The sequence below is a fragment of the Mesoplodon densirostris genome, chromosome 12, assembly GCF_025265405.1.
Source record: "Mesoplodon densirostris isolate mMesDen1 chromosome 12, mMesDen1 primary haplotype, whole genome shotgun sequence".
Lineage (NCBI taxonomy): Eukaryota > Metazoa > Chordata > Mammalia > Artiodactyla > Ziphiidae > Mesoplodon > Mesoplodon densirostris.
The window spans coordinates 9,476,750-9,498,897 of NC_082672.1; the positions used below are offsets into that span (position 1 = coordinate 9,476,750).

The window sequence follows — 22,148 nt, forward strand, 5'->3', positions numbered from 1 at the left end:
TCTTTGCTTGAATTTATCAGGGTTAATGCTGACCTCTCAGAATGAGTTAGAGGGTAGTCCCTTTTCTTCCACGGCCAGGAAGAATTTGTATAAACTGGGCTGAACAGTTGCTTCAAAGTTTGGTGGAACATGCCTGTGAAACCATCTGGCTTTGCACTTTTTTGTGGGATGATTTTTAATCATTGCTTCAATTTATTTAATAGTGTTAGCAGCAGGCAAGCTTCTCTTTTTACTTCTTCTTGAGTCAGTTCTATTAAAATATTTTTTTAGGAATTTGTCCAGTTCATGTAAGTTCTCAAAACTGTTGGCAAGTAGTTGTTAATACTACTTATTATCCTTTTAAATATCACCTTTAGTGAGCTATAATTTACACGCAATAAATAAAATTCCCCTTGGCAGTCAATTCCCTGTCCTCACCCTGGGTCTGAGGCAACCAGTGACCCAACTTCTGTAACTAGATGCTTATTCTAGGAATTTCGCATGAATAGAACCACCCAGTATGTTCACTTTTCTTTATGATCGCTTCTACTCAGTATAATAATTTTGAGAGTATTCTGATTTCTTGTGTGCATCAGTAGTTCACTCCTTTTTATAGATGAGTAATATTCCGTGGCATAAATACACCATAATTTATTCATCTCCCCAAAGGGTTGGGCATTTGGGCTGTTTCCAGTATTTGCTTATTACAAAATTGCTATGAGTATTCACGTGCAAGACTTTTTGTAGGCACATGCTTTCATTTTTCTTGAGTAAATACCTAGGAATGGAATTAACTGCTGGGTCATATGGTAAATGTATGTTTAAATGCATAAGAAATTACCAAGCTTTTCCAAAGTGGCTAAACCATTTCACATTCCCATCAACAATATATGTGAGTAGGTCCACACCTCACCAGCACTCAGTGTTGCCAGTCTTTTTTATTCTAGCTATTCTAGTAGGTGTGTAGTGGTAGCATACAGGACACTGTGCTTTTAATTTGCGTTTCCCCAATGACTAATATGCTGAGCATCATTTCATGTGTTTACTGATCATCTGCACATCATCTTTTGGAACCTTTCTATTCACATCCCTTGCCATATATATCTATTTGTATATCCGTTCACGTTCACCTATTCATTATATACGTAAATACACAACACACATACACATATGTATACAGATATATAGAAGTTTCCGACCTTCTTATTGTGTTGTAAAAATTCTAGATACTATCCTTTATCAGAATATGTGCTGCAAATGATTTCTCCCATTCTGTAACTTGCCTTTTCATTTGCTTAAGGATATCTTTCAAAAAGTAAGTTTTAAATTTTTTTTTTTTTTTTTTTTTTTTTTTTTTTTTTTTTGCGGTATGCGGGTCTCTCACTGCTGTGGCCTCTCCCGTTGCAGAGCACAGGCTCCGGACACGCAGGCTCAGCGGCCATGGCTCACGGGCCCAGCCGCTCCGCGGCATATGGGATCCTCCCAGACCGGGGCACGAACCCGTATCCCCTGCATCGGCAGGCGGACTCTCAACCACTTGCGCCACCAGGGAGGCCCGTAAGTTTTAAATTTTGATCAAGTCCAATATCAAGTTCTTTCTCTTACGTTTCATGCTTTTTGTATCCAGTCCAAGAAATCTTTACCTAATCCAAGATGGCAAACCCAAACTTGCCAGAAGAAGTGTACAGCTTTTTACATTTATGTCTATGATTCATTTAATTTTTGCACAGGGTGTATGGTAAGAATCAAGGTTCTACTTTTTAAATTTTAAATGCAGATATTCAATTGCTTCTGCACCATTTGTCAAAAAGACTATTCTTTGGATGTCAAATAGACTTATCGTGGTGATCATTTCCCAGTAGATACAAATTTTTTTTGTTGTACACCTGAAACCAGTATATGTCAATTATACCTCAATTAAAAAAAAATGATTCTTCCCCCACTGAATTACCTAGGTATCTTTTATTTACCTTTGACTACCTTGTAATCTCTACCTTATCTACAGTTATGCTCAACTTTTCATTCATAAAATTATTTTAGGTTTCATCTTTCTTCTCTTACTCAAGGCTTGCCAGCAGTTTGTCTACTTCATTAATTTTTTGCCAAAGAACAAATTTTTGAATATGTTGATCTCCTCTATTGTATAATTTTTTCGCTATTGCATTAATTTCTACTTTTATTTAAATTATATTTTCTTTCTCCTTTTACTGGATTTACTCTGTTCATTTGATCAGAGTTTTATTCCTTTCTAATATACATAAATTAAGGATATATATTCTCTTTTTAAAAAAAATTAGTTTATTTATTTATTTATTTATCTTCGGCTGCATGGGGTCTTCATTGCTGCATGCGGGCTTTCTCTAGTTGCGGCGAGCGGGGGCTACTCTTCGTTGCAGTGCGTGGGCTTCTCACTGCGGTGGCTTCTCTTGTTGCGGAGCATGGGCTCTAGGCACGTGGGCTTCAGTAGTTGTGGCTCGCGGGCTCTAGAGCTCAGGCTCAGCAGTTGTGGTGCACAGGCTTAGTTGCTCTGCGGCATGTGGGATCTTCCCGGAGCAGGGCTCGACCCCATGTCCCCTGCACTGCCAGGCGGATTCTTAACCACTGTGCCACTAGGGAAGACCCTAGGATATATATTTTCTTATATCACCACTTTATAATCCTGTCTCACAAGTTTTGATATGTAGACAGTCCGTTATCATTCAGATCTAAGATTTTATAAATGTCCATTAAATTTGTTCTTTAACCCATGAACTATTTAAAAATGCATTTAAAAATGACAAATATCCAAATATTTGGTCAGCAATTTTTTTCTTTTCTTTTTTTTCTGGCCATGCTGCATGGCTTCTGGGATCTTAGTACCCTGACCAGGGACTGAACCTGGGCCCCGGCAGTGAAAGGGCTGAGTCCTAACCACTGGACCACCAGGGAATTCCCACCAATTTCTTAAATTTATGATTTGTTATTAACTTGTAACCCATTCAGAAATCATGGTCCATAATCATGAGAGTTACCAATGGAAATTTGTTTAGGTTTTATGAATGCCCTAAAACACAGGCTGGCAAACTATGGCCAGTGGGCCAAATCTATTTGCCACCTATTTTTGTACAGTCCACAAACTATGGTTTTAAATGGTTAGGAAAAAATTTCAAGAAGAATGATACTTTGTTGTATGTGAAATTATATAAAATTCAAATTTTAGCATCTATAAATAAACTTTTTAACTTTATCAACATAAAGTTTTCTGGTTTTCTTTTCTTTCTTGTTAGTACTTATGTAATATCCTCAATTTTCACTCCTAGTCCACAAAGCCTAAAATATGTACTATCTTGCCCCTTCACAGAAAAAGTCTGTGAAACCTCAGAACATGATCAATTTTTGTAAACATTCTGTGTGTGTCTGAGAAAAATGTATGTTCTCTACTTGGTGGATTCAGTAACTACAAGTGTCCATTAGGTCAAGCTTGTTAACTGTGTTGCTCAGATCTTCTATATCTTTGCTGATTTTTTTTGTTGTTGAAACTTCTCGGTATATCAATGAATTTATCAGTTTTTACTTTCAGTTCTGGCAATTTCCTTCATATATTTTGATGCTATTATTAATAAGTGCATACATATTTAAAATATCATCTTGGTAAACTACAGCTTTTATCACTATGTGGTAGCACTCTATAAATGAAACATTACTTTCTATCTTTAACTCTATTTTATCTGAAAGTAACAGTTGCTACTTCAGCTTTCTTTTTTCCTGGATATTTGCTCAATATATCTTTTTCACCTTTTTACTTTAAACTTGTATATATCCTTAAGTTTTAGGTGTGGCTCCTAATAGCATATAGCTATGTTTTTAAAAACGTAATCTGTCAAGCATCATCTTGATTGGTGAAGTCAGTCCATTTACATTTATTCTAATTATTGTCATATTTGGTCCTGTTTCTATCACCTTAATTTACTTTTTCAGTTTGTACTACCTTTTAAATCTTTTCTAACTTAAAAAAAATGGGGCCTCCCTGGTGGCGCAAGTGGTTGAGAGTCCGCCTGCCGATGCAGGGGATACGGGTTCGTGCCCCGGTCTGGGAGGATCCCATATGCCGCGGAGCGGCTGGGCCCGTGAGCCATGGCCGCTGAGCCTGCGCGTCCGGAGCCTGCGCGTCCGGAGCCTGTGCTCCGCAACGGGGGAGGCCACAACAGTGAGAGGCCCGCATACCGCAAAAAAAAAAAAAAAAATGGATTATCTATCATCTTCACTGTTGCTTATACTTGGAAATGTTCACCTTCATTGAATTTGTAACGTTACTGGACTTTTCACACTTCAGGTAGTAATAAAACAAATGAACAAACACCAAAAGGACATGAACTTCTTGCTGTTTGCCCAGCAAGGGTTATAGGTTATCAGTGGTCAGCACGTCCCCCTCATGACAATGGCATGGGTGTGTGAGACAGCTCCTGGACAGCTGTTCTGAAGGTAGTGGAAAAAGCTGTTTGTTTTTCAACTCGGAATCTTGGTTTCTCTGACCTTATGTTTCAACCAGTTACGTTACCTAGTTTTTCTTAAGAACTGAAAAGATTTTTTTTTTTACAGACAATACATTAATTCTGCAATAAACTGTAAAAGTCCTTTCACTTTGCAAAGATAATGCTACTTATTTACATGGGTTTTAACTTATTTATCTTTGTGCTAAAGGAAGAACATCTTACTAGAGCGCGAAAACGTATAGCCAGTGACAAGATGCTTCTCCAAGGCACCACCCATCTTACAGTCACGAAAAATGATAAGAGGATGTTTACATGATCTAATTGCGTTTATTAAATTAGGTTGGCATAGAGTGATAAGACTACACCAAAATTGGAAAAACAAAACCCGGGGAACTGAGTCCCTAGTGCTGTTAAGGAAATAAGCAGAAAGCCCTCTGCTGTGGTCTGTCCGATGCGAGGGCCCATCGCACTCCTGCCCCACATTCAGGGCTCTCTCGACGTGACTGACCAAAGCTGAGGAGCAGCCTGGACGGCCCGCCGCCCAAGACAGCCTCTCCTCTGATGGTCCGAGGCCTGTGCCTGGCACAGCCGGCCTGTGACCAATGCTACGAAATAATGCAGGCACTGTTCCAGACTCAGTTTTGAAATAAGGGACTCATAATCATTTCCTGAAAAAAAGAGTGTTAAAGATTCACTTGGCTTCTGCCAAATGTCTGATTACTTCATGACAATGAAAGACATGCTATATAACAAAGATCACCTGTCACCTCTTCCACAGAGTATCACTTCAAGGACGCTCCTCCTCCAGGCACAGAACTGTCCCTCCTGCCCCCAGACACGGCTCCCGGCGCACGGACCCTCCGCCCCCTCCACCAGTGAGCCATCCTCACCGGCGCGTGACGCTTCTCATACAAGACACGACTCCAACACAATTAAAAGCAGCCCTATCTCCCCCAAATGCAAGTGCTTAACGATAACAACTGCTCAATGGATTCTGAGGTCTGTAGAATCAGAGTGGCAAACAGCAAAGCTATATGAAGATCTGGATCAGATCACAAGATACAGTGATTACTCTGGTCGAACCTGAAAGGAACAGGCTTTTGGGAGATTCTAGGTGCTTCCAGATGTTCTATGGTCCATGTAAGCTCATTCACTTCCAGGTCTGAATTCATCCGTTCTTGTTTCTAACATGCTTTTTTTTGTGCCAAACTCTCAATGGAAAGAAAGGCTGAGGGTATATGGCGGTGGCGGAGGCCACACGGCTCTGACGTGGAGGTGGCAGGTGTCTCCCTCCTCAGAGGAGCTGCCGTCAGCAGGAGACGGTGGGGCTGCACCAGCAGACTGGGGGGCCGGACTCGCCCACGGCAGCGCAGCCCGCGCTCTCCGGACGGACTATGAGTACGTGCATTCCTGCTAACGAGAAAACAGCGTATTGCCTGGGAACGAGACAGAGTTCCCGACTCAAGCCTGGGTTCAACTTCTGGCTTTACAAGCCACGAACTGACTTCCCTGGGTGAGTTACTCCACCTCCCTGAGCTGGGGTTTTTCTTCCATTAACTGAGAGGAACAACAGCTTCCCAACGGGGCTCCTGTGCAGGTGAGGGACGACACCTGGAAAAGGCCAGCACTGAGTGCCACTCTGTAAGAGGAACACTCTGTGAGACCTCTTGCCGGCCAAGGTCTGGAGGCATGTCTCCCGTGATCACTGGGCCTTGCTAGGGCAAGGCTGCACTCTGGTGGGTGGGGGACAAGGGCACTGTAAAGACCCTCATGGGCAAGCTCAGAAGAGCCTCCGCTGCACGGGAAGCTGTCAACAGCTGCTGCCTGAAGGCCTGAAGCTGCTCTTCGGTGATGACATTGTGGCGACGACTTAAGGGCAGGTACGCCCTGTGGTTGGCGGCTATGGGTGCTGGCACCTCATAAGTGCTTCAGGCACCATCACAACTTGTGGGGACAACCATCACGTGCAGACAGTGTCACAGCATTTTCCACATTTAATCTGTGTTTTTTGGGGGGGGCCGTACCACGCAGCTTGCAGGATCTCAGTTCCCTGACGGGGGACTGAACCCGAGCCATGGTAGCGAAAGCCTGTAATCCTAACCACTGGGCTACCAGGGAACTCCCTTCCGTGTGTAATCTTCTGTAATTCTCCCAAGTGATCCGTGGAGGCAGGCACCATTAAACTCCTTGTGTACAGATGAGGAAACTGAGGCACAGAAGTAAAGTATGTCTTACTGAAGCGTCTTGGACTGAGATGCTGACTCCAGAGCTCACGCTCTTGACCACAGTGTCCACCTTCTAGGTGACGTGAACTTCTTATGGGCATGGAGGTTTCCACATCTGTGGCTCAATTTCAAGGTTAGTTACTAGTCACGGTGTAGGCGGCACCTCTTCCTTTTTCCACTCACGGCGGAATATAGGAAACCGGTAAGGCCTTACCAGAGCCAGTCAAAATTATTACACCGACCCTACCAAATAAATAAACTAACACAAAAAAATATGTTCTGTTTGCACCCAGAGGTAGGTTTGCCTTCTGTGATGACATCTTACAAAGTTCCTCAGCCTAACAGTAACTGCTAGTAAGAGCTTCATTCCCTGCAATTTTATGTCCCCTCACCGGTCTGCATCTTTCGAAGTTGGAGAGCTCGTAGCTTATTTAAGCAACAGATGGGAGGAGAGAGGGTGAGAATTCATTTCCTTAGGAATGTATAGAAAGGCAGTCACAGGGGAACCACCCCGGAGAGGCAAACAGACTAAGAAACCCCTTGTCAATAAAGGTTCCCCCAGCACTCGGGCCTGTCAAATCCTTGGCACGGGACCCGTGTCCTTAAACACACGAGACAGGAGCTCCACGCAGCTGTCCTCGTGGGGAGGGAGAGCCAGGGCCATACCATCAGCCACAGGAACCCACGAAGTGGTTTTTAAAATAGCACAGCTCGGCAGGGTGTCCCTGGAGCAACTGTTTTCCTCAGAGCAGCGACAAATTGGTACCAGAAAGGGAGAGCTGAGCGATGACAACAGGTGGCCCCGCTAATTGAAACCTGACCAAAGGGAGTGTTCAAAACTCGGCTTGGGGAGTAGGCTGTGAGAACGGTCATGTGGAGCTCCCCGTGAGAGAACTAGGAAGATGACAACATGGGAAAATACCTTCCACAGGGCAGCAAAGAAGCGCTACGCCAGGAGCGCTTCATTAAATCGGAATTTAACAGGTAATCACAACACTGAGTGGTGAAAAACGACTTCACAGGTTTAATTAAAGCTTAAGACCTGGAGCGTTCTCACAACAGCCGCCGCAGAGTGGAAGAGAAGGAAGGATGATCCTTCCCTCGCTCTAGTGATGTACTCAACGGGCAGCACGAGAAGCAGGATGCTGGTCTCATTCACCTGCCCTCTGCCCTTCCCTGGAGGAGTGTCCTGCCCGCTCACCTGGGCCCCTCGGTCGTTGACCAGCTCCACAGACCACCGCCCTTCGTACTGGATCCACACGAATATCCCGCCGTCCGCGTCGCACGTGGCCAGCTTCTGGTACGGCTCGTTCCACCTCACCAACACGACCTAGGAAACGAGCAAGAAGACATTTACTGCAGAGAAGGAGCCCGTGGGCCGCGATCACGTCTACGAAGTTATCAGACCCAGAACTAACTAGAACGCACGGACAAAGGCAAGGACTCAGGGAGGATCGGGGTGGGGAGTCCATCAGAGAGGACACACGGCAGCGCCTCAGGGGACCAGGCCCACGTGACATGGCTTCCTGACAAACAGCAGGCACCTGAACAAACCACGAACCACAGTGCTGCAGCGCCCATCGCCGTGACCACAGAGCGGGCCCAGAGCCCACCCGTACCCGGCCCTGCCTCCACAGTGCCAGGCTCGCTCGCCTGAGGGCCCTGGGCGGCGGGGAAACGATTTCCTCGAAACCTGTGTGTACCTGAGTCAGGGCACTATTTGCTTGGTACAGATGGAAGAAAGGGTGCGGCCTACTTAATCTCATTTTCTCCCAAAGTGAAATTTTCTGTACCTTTGCCAGGCTACATTATTTCCAAGTAGTTCAGCATCTAAGCATGCCAATTTGGAAAAAAATACACAGTTGAAATATCTAAGCTGTTCAGGATTTATCACAGAGGAAATACGAAGAAATTATAAGCTTCAAAATGGATGAGTATGAGAACTTAATTTTTAAATTTGAAAAATCCTGAACGTGGACCATCATTTTCATCTTTCTCAACTACCACTCGTTCACGTAAAAGGTGGCCGCTGGTAGGTGGTCTGTGGGATGAGCCCTCACAGAGCCCAGTAAAACCTGCAAGGGCACAGGGCTATGACGTGGTCCCAGGAGGCACAAAACCAGCGCTGGGCTCCCCACGGGGAATGCTTCCGAAGGTCACCTGGCCCGCCCGCGCTGGTGACCATGATCGTTTCCTTCGTTCAGCTCGTACTCATCAGATCCACGCTGCATGCTGCCGCGTGACCAACGCGGAGGTGGAGAAGACGGGGCCTGCCCTCGGCAAGCGCAAAGTCCAGCTGGGAGCCAGAACAGCCATGGATACGTGGACACGTACGGATGTATGTCAGTCAAGTGAGGGCCGTTAGTAACCAGCAAGAGCACCCCTGCTGCTCATACGATGCGAACCCCGTCCCCTCCCAGGATTTCGTGCCTCATAAGCTAACAGCCCTCGTGAATACGGGGCACCGGTGTATATGGTCCCCAAGTTCCACTTATGTTCTAAACCACTGACTGCACGCAGCTGAGGCCAAGGACGGACCGTCACGGGCCTCCAAAAGCACAGCTTCCTCCTCACGTCCACCTGCGTCCAAACCACAGACTGACACAGAAGCCCTGCCCCTTCTCAAAGTTGTACCATGGGCACCAGAGAGCCAGGAGAGGCCCCCAAGCCTTGATCCACCACACTTGGTGGTATCAGCATTTGCTGCAAGATGCATACTAAAATCCTCAAATTGTCCAAGAGGAAATTACTACCCACTTAAAATGTAAGGATACTGTAGCTCTTTTTAAAACTGGGCATCAAGAGCTGAAAGGCTGAAATCTTTTGAGACCTGGCAATTGTTGGCCAAATCTAAGCTAGTCAATGGCCCGCCTGCAAAACGGATGCAAGTTCCACGGATGTGGACACGCCAGCTGCCGGCAGCCCCACCTAGCTTTTGTCCGTCCACTGGGACTGCCTGTCCCTCTCTGGTCACTGCTCTGCAGGTGCCACGCTCACACCACCTGCTATAACCACAGGTTTACGTGCACCCTCTTCCCCCTGAGCTGGGCCACTGGAGGAAAAGGGCAGAGGCATGTTCACCCCTGAACAATGACACACAGGAATGCTGAGCATATCATGCCAAACAGCCACACGTAAGTTACGATTCTCATTCAGTTATGCTTTGAAAACTACTTCAAGTAGGTTACTTTCGACTCCCAAAGGCATTTTAACAAGAGCTAATACTGAAAGACTGCCTATTACAAACCGTTAGGTTGTGAGGATAGAAAGTTAGGAAATCTTTGTCCCTGCGGAGTTCAGTTCACTAAACAGACATAATATCCTGCTCTATAAGCAAGTACAGAGTTGTGAACATACACAGGAGGGGGCCTCAAAACAGGCGGACGGGAGGGCAACAAATCCAGATTCATTTTTTAAAAGTCTAGCTTTAAAAATTCTGTATTTAAATTACTGATTTATTTTTTTTTCTTTTTTTTTTTTAATTTTATTTTACAAATTAAATCAGTTATACATATACATATGTTCCCATATCCCCTCCCTTTTGCGTCTCCCTCCCACCCTCCCTATCCCACCCCTCCAGGCGGTCACAAAGAACCGAGCTGATCTCCCTGTGCTATGCGGCTGCTTCCCACTAGCTATCTACCTTACGTTTGGTAGTGTATATATGTCCATGCCGCTCTTTCACTTTGTCACAGCTTACCCTTCCCCCTCCCCATATCCTCAAGTCCATGCTCTAGTAGGTCTGTGCTGATTTATTTTTAAAAAATAGTAAAACCAACACAATAAAAGTCTTTAAATGCACCGCACTGAATGTGTCATAAAATTTAGAATTTCCAAGTAGCCAATAAAAGCCAATTTCATAAACTTCTTTCGGACCCAACAACAATCAGCCTGAACAGTGCCGCCCACGATGTGCTGCAATTTGGTCCCTAAAGACACCTGCATCGCTTAAGCCCAGAATCACTAATGCACTTCAGGATGGCTACAAGAGGGCGGAATATGACAAAAGAGAACATTTATTTCCTAAGTTAAATACAGTGAACATTCATCTACTATGACCTTCCTTATAAAATAATATTTGATGACAAGGCGTCACATTTCAGAGAACAGAGGTTTGTCACATTTTCTAGACTTCTGTCTTTTTCCTTTAACAACCATCGCCACACATGATCGCATATCTAGTTATTATCAGTAACAAAACCTCTTTTCTTCATGAAGACAGCCTGCAAGTCGCAGCATGATACAAACACAAAAGAGCAGAGGCAAAAAAATATTTTAAAGTTATTTCTAACGTTAAAAATGTCTTGGTCTTAGGACAACACAGGGGTAGTTGTTGGAGAAACGAAGAGCTCACAGACTCAGTGTCATCTTTTCGTAATTCTTGATCCGTTGAGATGCAGCAGTAAACAGAAGAGCAGTCCCCATACACACACTTCTTGGCTGTGAGTATAACCGGTATAACTGAATAGAGGTGGGTTGCTCACCTAAATTAGAGAGAGAAATCTTTCCAGTGATCCTTGGTTTAAAAATAAAGTTAAACTGCGATGTTGTTTCCCTGGCTTAGTTTTCTCATTTCCGCTCTTGTCTGCGATTCGGAGCTGCCGTCTTATCTCCCGGCCGCTTATTTCCTGTTCTGCGAATCCCTCCAGTCTGCCTGGCAATGTCAGGACATACCAGAGTGCTGAGGAATTACCAAGCAGGGGCCAGCTGGGTTCTCAGTTGCCCAGATGACGTGGCAGGGTGCTCAGCAACTGCCCAGGCATTCTAAGGCAGAGCTTTCCTTCCCTTTTAAAGGAAAATGGGGCTCCTGTTTGCTTTGGGCACAAAAGAACTTCAGCATTTAACATGTTAGCTGAAATATGTGTTCCTCTACAGGCAGAGGCTAAGCCAAGTTTTGACCCAGGTCTTTGATTATTCCCCCAAAATGCCAGCCTGTCACCCTCTCCAATGTAAGGTTTCTATCATTTTATAGCTATTCTTATCAATAAATACTTATTAAGTACAATTAACGGTAGAGAAATCTACACTAAAAATACAGTGCAGGTCTGCTGAAGGCCTATTTGGGCTGTACTCTAATGCCCTCAATAAGTCACTTCACCTCCTACTTCTAGAACTATTTTTAGGCAGAACAAAACTCTAGTGCCAGTTAATCCAAGGCACCAGTTCATCCAAGAATGTTCATCATTTCAGGCAGGAACCCTTCAAATGGTGTTGGTAGATGTAATTTCTATTTTATAGATATATACAGGAAACCGCTGCAGTGAACAAGCAGTATCACCAATGTTCAGAAATATTTCCCTCAACCTTAAAAGAATGTAATTTGGATACATGCTAAATACAAACAGCTCAAGTTATAAATCCCGGTAAGTGATTATTACCACTGAGTTCTGCTTATTCTGTAATTTATTAAGCGAAACAGCACTAACTTCACTTGTACAAGAAAAACAAAATGAGTGCCAACTGAATTTTAGATACATTTAGTTCTTCTGTAACAAAGAACCAAAAGCACCCTGAAACAGAGGCTGGAAGAAATTCAATGTGGACAACGGCTTCATGCCCACCAGCATGACGGTCCCGTGAGGTCCAGAGCTCAGCCCCGGCCGCACCGCTCACCAGCTGCATGGCCTCGGGCACCCTGTTGACCTGCTTGGGTCCCTTTTCCTCATCTGCAATGGGGGTAACAGCAGCAATCCTTCTAGAGCTATTGTGAAAACTATGATGAGAAAGGACCTTAGAGCAGCACCAGGCACACAGCAATGTCCCCCTACCCAATTCTGGTGCACGCATTCATGCCCTGCACACCATCTCTGGTTCTCACCAGCCTGACGATTTCTTTGCATCCGTATTCCTGAAGCCCGGTACGACGCCAGGCACACAGTAGCACTCCACAAATCTTTCTAACTTAAAATATTCCTGAAGGACGATTAACCATATTTCTTTAGAATTTTACACTGTTCTCTTTCAACACTAAGATGTGTAAAACTAGTCCAAGTGAGATTTGGGGCGGGGCGGGGGGGGCGTCAACAGTTGTATTGAGACAAAACTGACATACCATACAACCCATCTGAAAAGTAAAACTCAGTGGTTTTTGTATCATTTATAGAGCTGTGCAATCATCACAGTAAATTTTAGAACATCTTCATCAGCCTCCAATACTCCCTTCAGCCCTAGACAATCACTGATCTTCTGTCATTTCATATTTGCCTATTCTGGACACTGCATATAAATGCAATCATACAATATGTGGCCTTTTGTGCCTGGCTTCTTTCACTCAGCATAATGTTTTCAAGGTTTATCCATGTTGGAGCATGTGCCAGAACTTACTTCCTTTATATGGTCAAATAATATTCCACTGTATGGATATACCACATTTTGTTTATCCATTGAGTTGATAAATATCTGGGTTGTTTCCACCTTTTGGCTATTATGAATAATACTGCTATGAACATTTGTGTATCAGTTTTTATTTTCTTGGGTATATGCCTAGGAGTGGAGTTGCTGAGTCAAATGATAATTCTACGTTTAACTTTTTGAGGAACTGCCAGATTGTCTTCCAAAGTGGCTGCTCCAATGTACATTCCCAGCAACAATGTATGAGGTTCCAGTTTCTTCACATTCTCTCCAACACTTGCTATTATGTCTTTTTGATTATAGCCATCCTAGTGGGTGTGAAGTGGTTTTGATTTGCATTTCCCTGATGGCTAATGGTTTTGAGCATCTTTGCAAGTGCTTACTAGGCATTTGTTTACCTTTTTTGAAGAAATGTCTATTCAGATCCTGTGCCCCTTTTTAATTGGGTTGCCTTTTTTATTAGTGAGTTGCAAGAGTTTCTCTTCCTAAGCCTTTTGAAACACTCTGTTTGAGGGAAACTTTAGCTTTTATTTCCACATAATCTAATATATTTCTCTCATTTACATGTTCACAGATCCAGTCTTCATTCATTCATTCATTCATTCAATTCAATATGCTGATAAGAACTCCATGAAGGAAATGGTTCAGGGACAATAAAGGAATTCAGAAAACATGGGACTATGGTTTTCTAAGCCCTAGGCCAGGGACCGGGGTGCTGCTACGTGGCTCTAAACCTGAATCTGAATTTGTCTGGGGGTGATTTCCGCAGTCCTGGCTCCCCAAGACGCTTCTCAGGAAACTCACAGCTACACACTCCTTCCTGATGTTTCCCAAACCTTCTTGTTGGAAAATAATACATCTTCTTTCCGGGGAGAGTTTATATTATCAGGCAGGACTGAGTTAGGGAAAAAAGAACTCTATCAAGTCTCCTGATACGAATGCAAGATTACCGTGCCTAGCCTTCTCATCTACTAGGTGGCAGCGAGAGTCTTCCACTAAAGCAATATATAAAATGCACTGAATGGCTTCACCCAAAAGTACAGTCTGTAGGAAACCCAACAGTCAGTACCTGCATCTCCTGGCCATCTTCTGACGTGTGCATATCTCAAAACCAGTGCACTGAACACTCCCTGTGACTCCCACTTGCATCCTCCTCTGTCCCATCTCCGCTGCCACCTCCCAAGCAGAATTTTACTGGAAAGTATGTTCAGTCACAAACACTGTTCCCCGAGGTTACAGACCACCTTACCAGGGCAAAGCATGTGTTCTCCATCGTCACCTCCCACTTATTCTCGCACAAATACCCTTGGTATAGACAACGGTTACTGGCTTTAGCCAACTGAGAGCTGACACGACCACGCAGTCTCACAGATGAGGATGGGGGCAGCCAGCGTGAGGTCACGCAGAACACTCGAGGTAGGTCCGCTCCAGGCCAGAGCCCCAGTCTCCTCGCTCCAGTCCAGGGCACTTGGTCTCCGCAACCAAACCGGCCCGGGGCCATCAATCCCTCAGTGCCACCAAGGCGCTGCTCACGGGACACAACACAGATAGAGCAGACGCCCTGCCCTCAAGGAGCGCCTGGGGGAGCTTGGAGAAGCCGCCTCACGTCTTCTTTCTTACTCCTGCTGTCAGACTTCTGTGATTCAGAAATATTCTGAAAAACAGCTGTACCGACAAACTCTAATTCTGACAGAAGAAAACAAAAATCATATACTAAAGAGAAATAAACTAAAACGTTAGCGGTGGTGAAGTAAAGGGATTTTCATCAGAATTTTTCTACGTTTTCTGATTTTCCCACAATGAATGTATTTCCAGCTTCACCTATTTCTGTAGCAAGGAATTTGAACACTTTCTTTTCACAATAATAATAATAATCAAGAGCCTGAAAGTCATTTTCACATACATTAGCTTATTTAATCTTCACAGATATCTTAGGAGGAGGTATTACCGTTATTCTAACCTCCCATTTCACAGATTTAAAAAGTGGAGCTGAGAGAAGGTACAAATATTTCCATAGCCTTTTTTTTAAAACTTAAAAAAGAGTTTTCACAATATTTATGGCAGATATAACAGTTTAAAGAAAAATTCACCTTAAGTATTGTCCTCATTCTGCAAAAATAAAATAAAATAAAATAAAAAATTAAAAAATTTAAAAAAGGAGAGGGAAAGGAAAAGAAAGACAAAGGCCGCACGTCCACTATTTTCACAGTAGGAAGAGCACATCTTTGTGTTGTTCAGCCTTCCAGTCTGGTGAGCCTGACTGGAAGCAAACAAAGAGAACTCAGGTGCCAACAGCTGTAAATAAAGCAGATTACCTGAAGCACCAAAAGAGTAGAATCAGGCAGGCACAAATTAGAAATTAAAATATTCTGAATAAAAAGCATTAATCAGCAAAGGTCACTAATTTCTTAAAGTCATTACTGTCTATTAGCAAATGATACTTTGTCCCCCTTGGATTTAGATCTGATTGTAATGTGGCGGTAGCAGGGATCCCAGCTAAAACCAAGATCTTTACGTGGACCGCACCAGAGGTATGCAGTGGTAATTGAAGCCAACAAATACGTTAGCGTCCACGATATAACTCATACATTTTATTTCTTCTTGAATTTCTTAAAATCTCTTCCCAGTCTCTAAAATAAAAACAGAAAAGCGTCAACTGAACTGTCAACCCACCACGTTCACGGGGTTTAGACTTCCGAGAAAGCACCATCGATCCTTTTTTAGTCGTCATAACTTGTTATCGCAGCCCCTGCTAAATCAAATTTATAATTCAAAATGTTCCATTCTAAAACCAGGGAGTTAACCTCCTATATCTGTAAGGAAATGGACAGACTACAAAACGCATCTGATTCTCAAAAGGGCCCGACACCTGGAGCAGGCATTATCATCTTCACTTCATAGAAAAGGAAACTGAGGTTCAGGGAGGTTCACTTGCCCCAAGTACCCAACGGGCAAGAGGCGGAGCTCAGGGGCCGGGAACCAGGCACCTCCATTCCTAGTCCAGTGTGTTTTCCTACCTATCGATACAAAGTGAAGTAAGGCAGAATCATGTCATGATCCTATTGGCGGGGTGGCAGGGAGGAAAACACCTATTCACCCTGGGAAAACTACTATATTTGTGAAGGAGGCTCCATTTGTTTTTTAATTAGAAAGCTGTAATCTCTAGTCTAGAATTTTTGACTATCCAAAATGAGCTATGAAAAATATTGAGAAAACTAGAAAAAAATCTTGGGGCAGAACCAGGAGACACAAGCGCAAATTATAAGCCCAATGTTTACTGTGAAAGAGAACTTTCTAACAAGGAGCACGGCCAATCACTGGAAGGGGCTGTCTTCAAAAGGCACCTGGAACACTGGAAAGGGTTTCAAAAAGAGGCCGGACAGCCAACTGCCAAGGGTACCTGGAAGCAACTCATCTAACCAGTTGTGTGTGTCTGGGGGTGCTTCTGGATTAGAACTAGAGGACCTCCACATCACCATCCATCCAACTCCAAGATGACAAAATCAAAATTAAACGCGGCCTTAGTATCAGAGATGTTATGGCTATTTGAATTAAAAATTTATATATTAAATATTATAGTAATCTTGTCAACCAGGTGTGTACTTTAGTCGTTTACATTTAATCTAGCAGATTAATTTTCCAGATGCTCCTCTTCAATTCTCAGAGCAGTTAAGACAGCAGGATTCTCAACATCCTGCTCTTTAAAACCGCTACCTCTCAGGCACCACCTCTGATCGGTAGCCAAGTCTGCCAGGCTACCAACTGAAGACAGAACCTCAGCTCATCTCCCAACAAGCTGACTCTCAGCCCAGCCTAAAGCACGCCGCTCAGCTCCAAGGGAGCAGGGCGGAGCCGGAACCGAGAAGCCCTTCTCACTGACAACAGAAAACCCAAGTTCCACTCTGGTCTCTCACACCCTGCATCTTCATTTTGTCTGAAAAAGTAAATTGGCCTAGACCATTTCTAAAGATACTTCCAGCTCTAATATTTTGACACATTGGATTCTATTTGGTCAAGTACTAAGCAAATACAGCCTAGTCACTCCTAAGTGCAATATCCTGCAAAACTTAAACACATTTACCACCCAAGAAAAAAAATCTAGCACGTGGATCATGACATAACACCTGGTAGGAGGGTGGGTAGCTGATGGGAGTTGAGTGAATGTGTTACAATAATTCAATTCAGAGTTAGGAGCTAAATAAAAATTTCCTCCTAAGCACTCATAATTTTAAAAACCTGAGAGATGTTACTTTTTAGGTAATTAGTTCAAGAGTTACATACAGATTGAGTTCTATGTATAGTGATAGTTAATTTTATGTGTCAAATTGATTGGGCCCCTTTTGGATTTCGGAGGCAACGTGCTCCTAATCTGGGTGTGACACTCTGGCCTATCTACCTGGTGACCCGAAAAGCTGCCGATTTTGAGTGGGGCCTAGAACAAGAGGAGGCTCCTCACGGGTCAGGCCACCATGGGAGCTGTTCTCCGCTCGGGTCACGTGATCCGGCAGGTCCAGTGGTGCCTGAAGCACCAGCGGCAGAAAGGGATGCTGTTTGGAGCCTCTGGTGGATGAATCTCAGCGCACGCCCTGAGGGTTTCGGAGCAAAGCCCTGCCGTCCTCCACAGACAACCACTCTCCTTTTGAGAAACAGCTCTTGGCCTGACACAGACTGAACGCTTAACCACGGACCAAAAAGTCACCATGTGACCTGAGCTGCCCATCAGGACCTGGGTGTTACCTGGAAGGAATGTGATTGGAAAACTGGTGACAAAGAAATCTGGGGAAGAAGTATGTGGCTAGACCTCTATGAATGGGCAAAAAAGGTGAAGATGTTTGTGTCCCATGTGAATGCTCGCCAAAGGGTGACCTCACCAAAGGGTGACCTCAGCAGAAGAGGATCCAAATCAACACGTGGAGAGAATAATCCATTCTATGGATCGGTATCCACCCGTCATCGCCCAGTGGGCTCGTGAACAAAGGGGCCACGGCGGCAGAGATGGAGGTGACACATGGGCTGGGCAACGTGGACGTCACTCACCAAGGCCGACCTGGCTACGGCCACTGCAGAGTGCCCAACCTGCCAGCAGCAGAGATCAGCACTGAGCCCGGCATCACACCCTTCCCCGCAGCCATCAGCCAGCGACCTGGCGGCAGGCTGATCACACTGGACCACTTCCATCGTGGAAGGGGCAGTGTCCTGTCCTGACTGCAACAGACACTCTGGGTATGGATTTGGTGTCCAATTACGTGGAGCCAATTCTCCCACAGCCGGTATACACAGGTCCAGGAATCCAGGGGTGGAAATGGGCACGGCACCACTATTACCCCAGGTGACCCACTAGCAAAATTTCTGCTTGCTGTTCCCACAGCCCGACGCTCTGCTGGCCTAGAGGTCTGAGTTCCACAGGGAGGAATGCTTCCACCTGGAGACACTGCACTGGAATTAACACCGCCACCCGGCTACCGTGAGCTCCTCATGGCTCGGAGTCGACAGGCAAAGCAGGGAGCTCCTGCGCGGGCCGGGGTGACTGCCCTGACCCCTACTCCACGCTGGAGGCAGGGAGGAGTATGTCCTACTGTTTCCGTTTCTCGGGAGAACCCCAATCAACACACTGCCTGACGTTAGAATTGCAAAGATTTTTTGTTTTAAATTTCTGATTGCTCTGCATTTGGTGCAACATTAAAGCATTAAGTTAAAATATCTTACAATTTTTCTCAAATATTCATGTACGATTTTCCCTGTTAATCTTCCTTCTAGTCGTGTAAATATACGCTAAGTAAAATTCAGACATTACAGAAGTGTGTAAGTAGAAAAGGAACATTCCTTGAGACGCTGTACTTCTGAAACCACTGTCTTAACTACTGGGCGCACATTCCTTCAGATTCACACTTTCCCTTCGCTGGTGACCAGACCTGCACGACTCCTTAATCCAAGTCACTGTGGGTCTGTCCTCCTCTTTCTAACAGCTAAGTTCCTCACATCGCCTCACAACAATTCCATTTCCTGTCATCATCTCTGCACACACTAGTATCTTGTTTTCGAGCAATTTCTCACTTCTGAACTCTGTATTTAAACTGAACCACAAAATCATGGGCAGAGGGAACACCCAGCGTCCCCCTCTTGTTCGCACATCACAAGACCCTGGGGCCCGGGAAGAGCAGCCCCTTAAGACAGCCCGTGTTAACCAGCCAGGACTTCCTGCAGGAAAGGGAGGAGCCACCCCTCGATGACACCACTCACTGATCTTCACCACAGTCCTTGGATGGTCCTCCTCAAGGACTGTCCCACCAGAGAGCTCCTCGGGGCTCCTGGAACTGACACAGTTTTCAGTTAGATGAGAGACGGCCACAGGGAAGAGCTTCCCAACGTTCTCAACTGGCAGCAGTGTGAGGGCACGAGGCAGCCCTGCTGATGGCTCAGCCTGGGGGCACAGAGGGACCAGAGCGCACGTGAGGACTGGCTTCACCACATGCGAGCCACAGCTGAGCTGACTGCCCGTGGGGAGCTCTTCCTGCCCGAGTACCCGGTGCCCCTGCTTTGCCGCGCCCCCCACCCCCGTTCTCAGTTACTCCACACGTTGCCGAATCCCCAGTGTGGCGTGTACCACACTGGGCCGTAACCCTCGGTATCTCAGTGCCAGGCACCGTCCCAACCCCGAGCGTAGTGCCTGATTGTGGACTGAATTGAAGTGAAAAAGCAGAGAGCTCACAGATGGAATCACAGATTGGTGTTTTGTTTTGTTATTGAAATATAGTTGAAATATAGTTGATTTACAATGTTGTGCTAGTTTCAGGTATACAGCAAAGTGATTCAGTTATATTCTTCTCCCTTATAGGTTATTACAAAATACTGAGTATAGTTCCCTGTGCTATAGTGTAGGTCCTTGTTGGTTATCCATTTTATATATAGGAGTGTGTATATGTTAATCCCAAATTCCTAATTTATCCCTCCCCCCATTTTTTCCTTTTAATCAGTTGGCAGTTAGCATTGACCATGGTTATTCTTTCAAAATTATAATATTTGTATCACAAAAATTGAGTAAAGAATGGATGTCTGTGAGAAAACAGAAACGAAGATGGTGCAGTTCTGTACAGAAAACCATAGTCATATTAAAATTAGCTGAACTTTCTCTTACTTCTCAGTTAAAGGGAGGGAGACCAGTAATTTAAAAATTATTGTTGGAGAATCCTTGGTTGCACTGCACTGTACATTTGGTTGCATTTCAATTTTTTAAAGCATGGTTATTAGGAAGACAATACCATATGGAAGGTATGAATCATCTATGGGAGGTCAACTCAGAACTAGTTTTAGGCGATGTTTGTGCTTTTGAAGCTCAAAGCAGCACCAAAGAATTCTAATTAACTTGTCCTCATAACATCCCTGGGAAACTTCACAACTTTCTCAGAAGTCGGGGAGCATTTTCACATAAGACAACATATATCAAAGTTTTATCTAAGACCTTTCCATGACTTATCTATAAGCCAGCACGAAGATTCAGGCTCCTAAAAATCAGTCCAGAATACCACACTGCTTTTGAGTGATTAATTTCAACCACATTGAGGTATAGATTGAACCATTTTTACAAAAACCAGATGGTCATTGAGAATTATGAAGAAGTCATATCCATCTAAGAATGAAAAAAAAAACAAACAAAAGAACAGAGAAAGGAGGTGTAGTCTCCACCTACTAGGGTGATTCCAGAGAACAGTAAAAGTTAGAAGACAGCACTCTACGCGAGACAAGTGAGAAAGTCAGGCTCAGGTAAGCTACAGACCGGGTGATGAGTCTCTAAGTTGCGGAGAGCTGACTATCTGCTGACTGCTTGGAAGGCCCCGCCCAGACCCTCTGACCAAGGCTCCACCCCACACGGGTCCCTTCAGTGCCTCCAAATGAAAGGGCCGAGCACAGCTCCATCTCTGGCACTCACCACTGTCTGACATATTCTGTTTACTTCTTTTTTTAAGTATTTTTAAATTAATTAGTTAATTAATTAATTGGCTGCTTTGGGTCTGTTGCTGCATGTGGGCTTTCTCTAGTTGCGGCGAGCGGGGGCTACTCTTTGTTGTGGTGCATGGGCTTCTCACTGCGGTGGCTTCTCTTGTTGCAGAGCACGGGCTCTAGGCGCACGGGTTTCAGTAGTTGTGGCACACGGGCTCAATAGTTGTGGCTCGCGGGCTCTAGAGCACAGGATCAGTAGTTGTGGCACACGGGCTTAGCTGCTCCGCAGCATGTGGGATCTTCCCAGACCAGGGCTCGAACCTGTGTCCCCTGCATTGGCAGGAGGATTCTTAACCACTGTGCCACCAGGGAAGTCCCTCTTCTGTTTACTTATTGGGTTGTGGGACACTTTACACTTACAACCCAGAACATGTGCAACAGATGAAAGTAAGCAGCATAGGCAAACATTCGCTGCATTCTATGTGAACAACTGGTCAGCCTGAACTACATCTACCTGCCGGTTTTCTCTTCTCAATTGAAAGGCCTTACTGAGACCTTATTTTCTGCTTACTTATTTCAATACACAGCTGAGAACACCATGTTGTCCCATCGAAGACTCCATGTTAAGAAATGAAATGTCATTATTCTCTTAAGTTATATGATACACAGAAATACACAAAATAAACACAACTTATAGGAGGGAAAAACCCAGCTGAGTTTCTTAGCAAATTGTTTTATGACTCTTTCACACTTCGAAAGGCTAGAAATGAAATTCTGTGTTACCAAAACTATTACCAGGATGATTTACGTCATTTCCAACCATGCAATTATTAACAAAAAGTACTGGGGTGGCTAGCCTATAGAATTAATAGGCAAATGACAGTGGGCTTACACCCCAATTAAAATGTACAAGACATAGTAAAGGACCCTGAAGCACTTCTTACACTTAGCGGGCATTTGCCCCGTGCCAGACACCAAGCTGGAGCCTGAGAGACAGCCGAGGTGGCACTTGGCTCACACGCCCGAGAGGCTCTCAGGACAGGGAGACAGGCAGGTAAGTCACTGTACAACCATGGGCTCAGCAAGGTGCCAGAAACGCTGTGCAGAGAGAACGCGTGGGGAGGCTTCCTTAGCCACAGATCCCTGCAGGAAAGACATTCTCAGGTGTCTCCAAACCCCCAGG

General features: G+C 44.8%; 1 protein-coding gene across 3 annotated transcripts in view; it reads right to left on the bottom strand.

Annotated features, from left to right (window-relative positions):
• Positions 1–22,148, bottom strand: part of TULP4 (TUB like protein 4) — a 238,622-nt gene that overhangs the window by 68,486 nt on the left and 147,988 nt on the right. For all 3 annotated transcript variants that reach the window (XM_060115417.1, XM_060115418.1, XM_060115419.1), the window contains one exon: positions 7,878–8,006. In XM_060115417.1, coding sequence (XP_059971400.1) covers positions 7,878–8,006 — 129 coding nt within the window. The remainder of the gene's footprint in view (positions 1–7,877; positions 8,007–22,148) is intronic.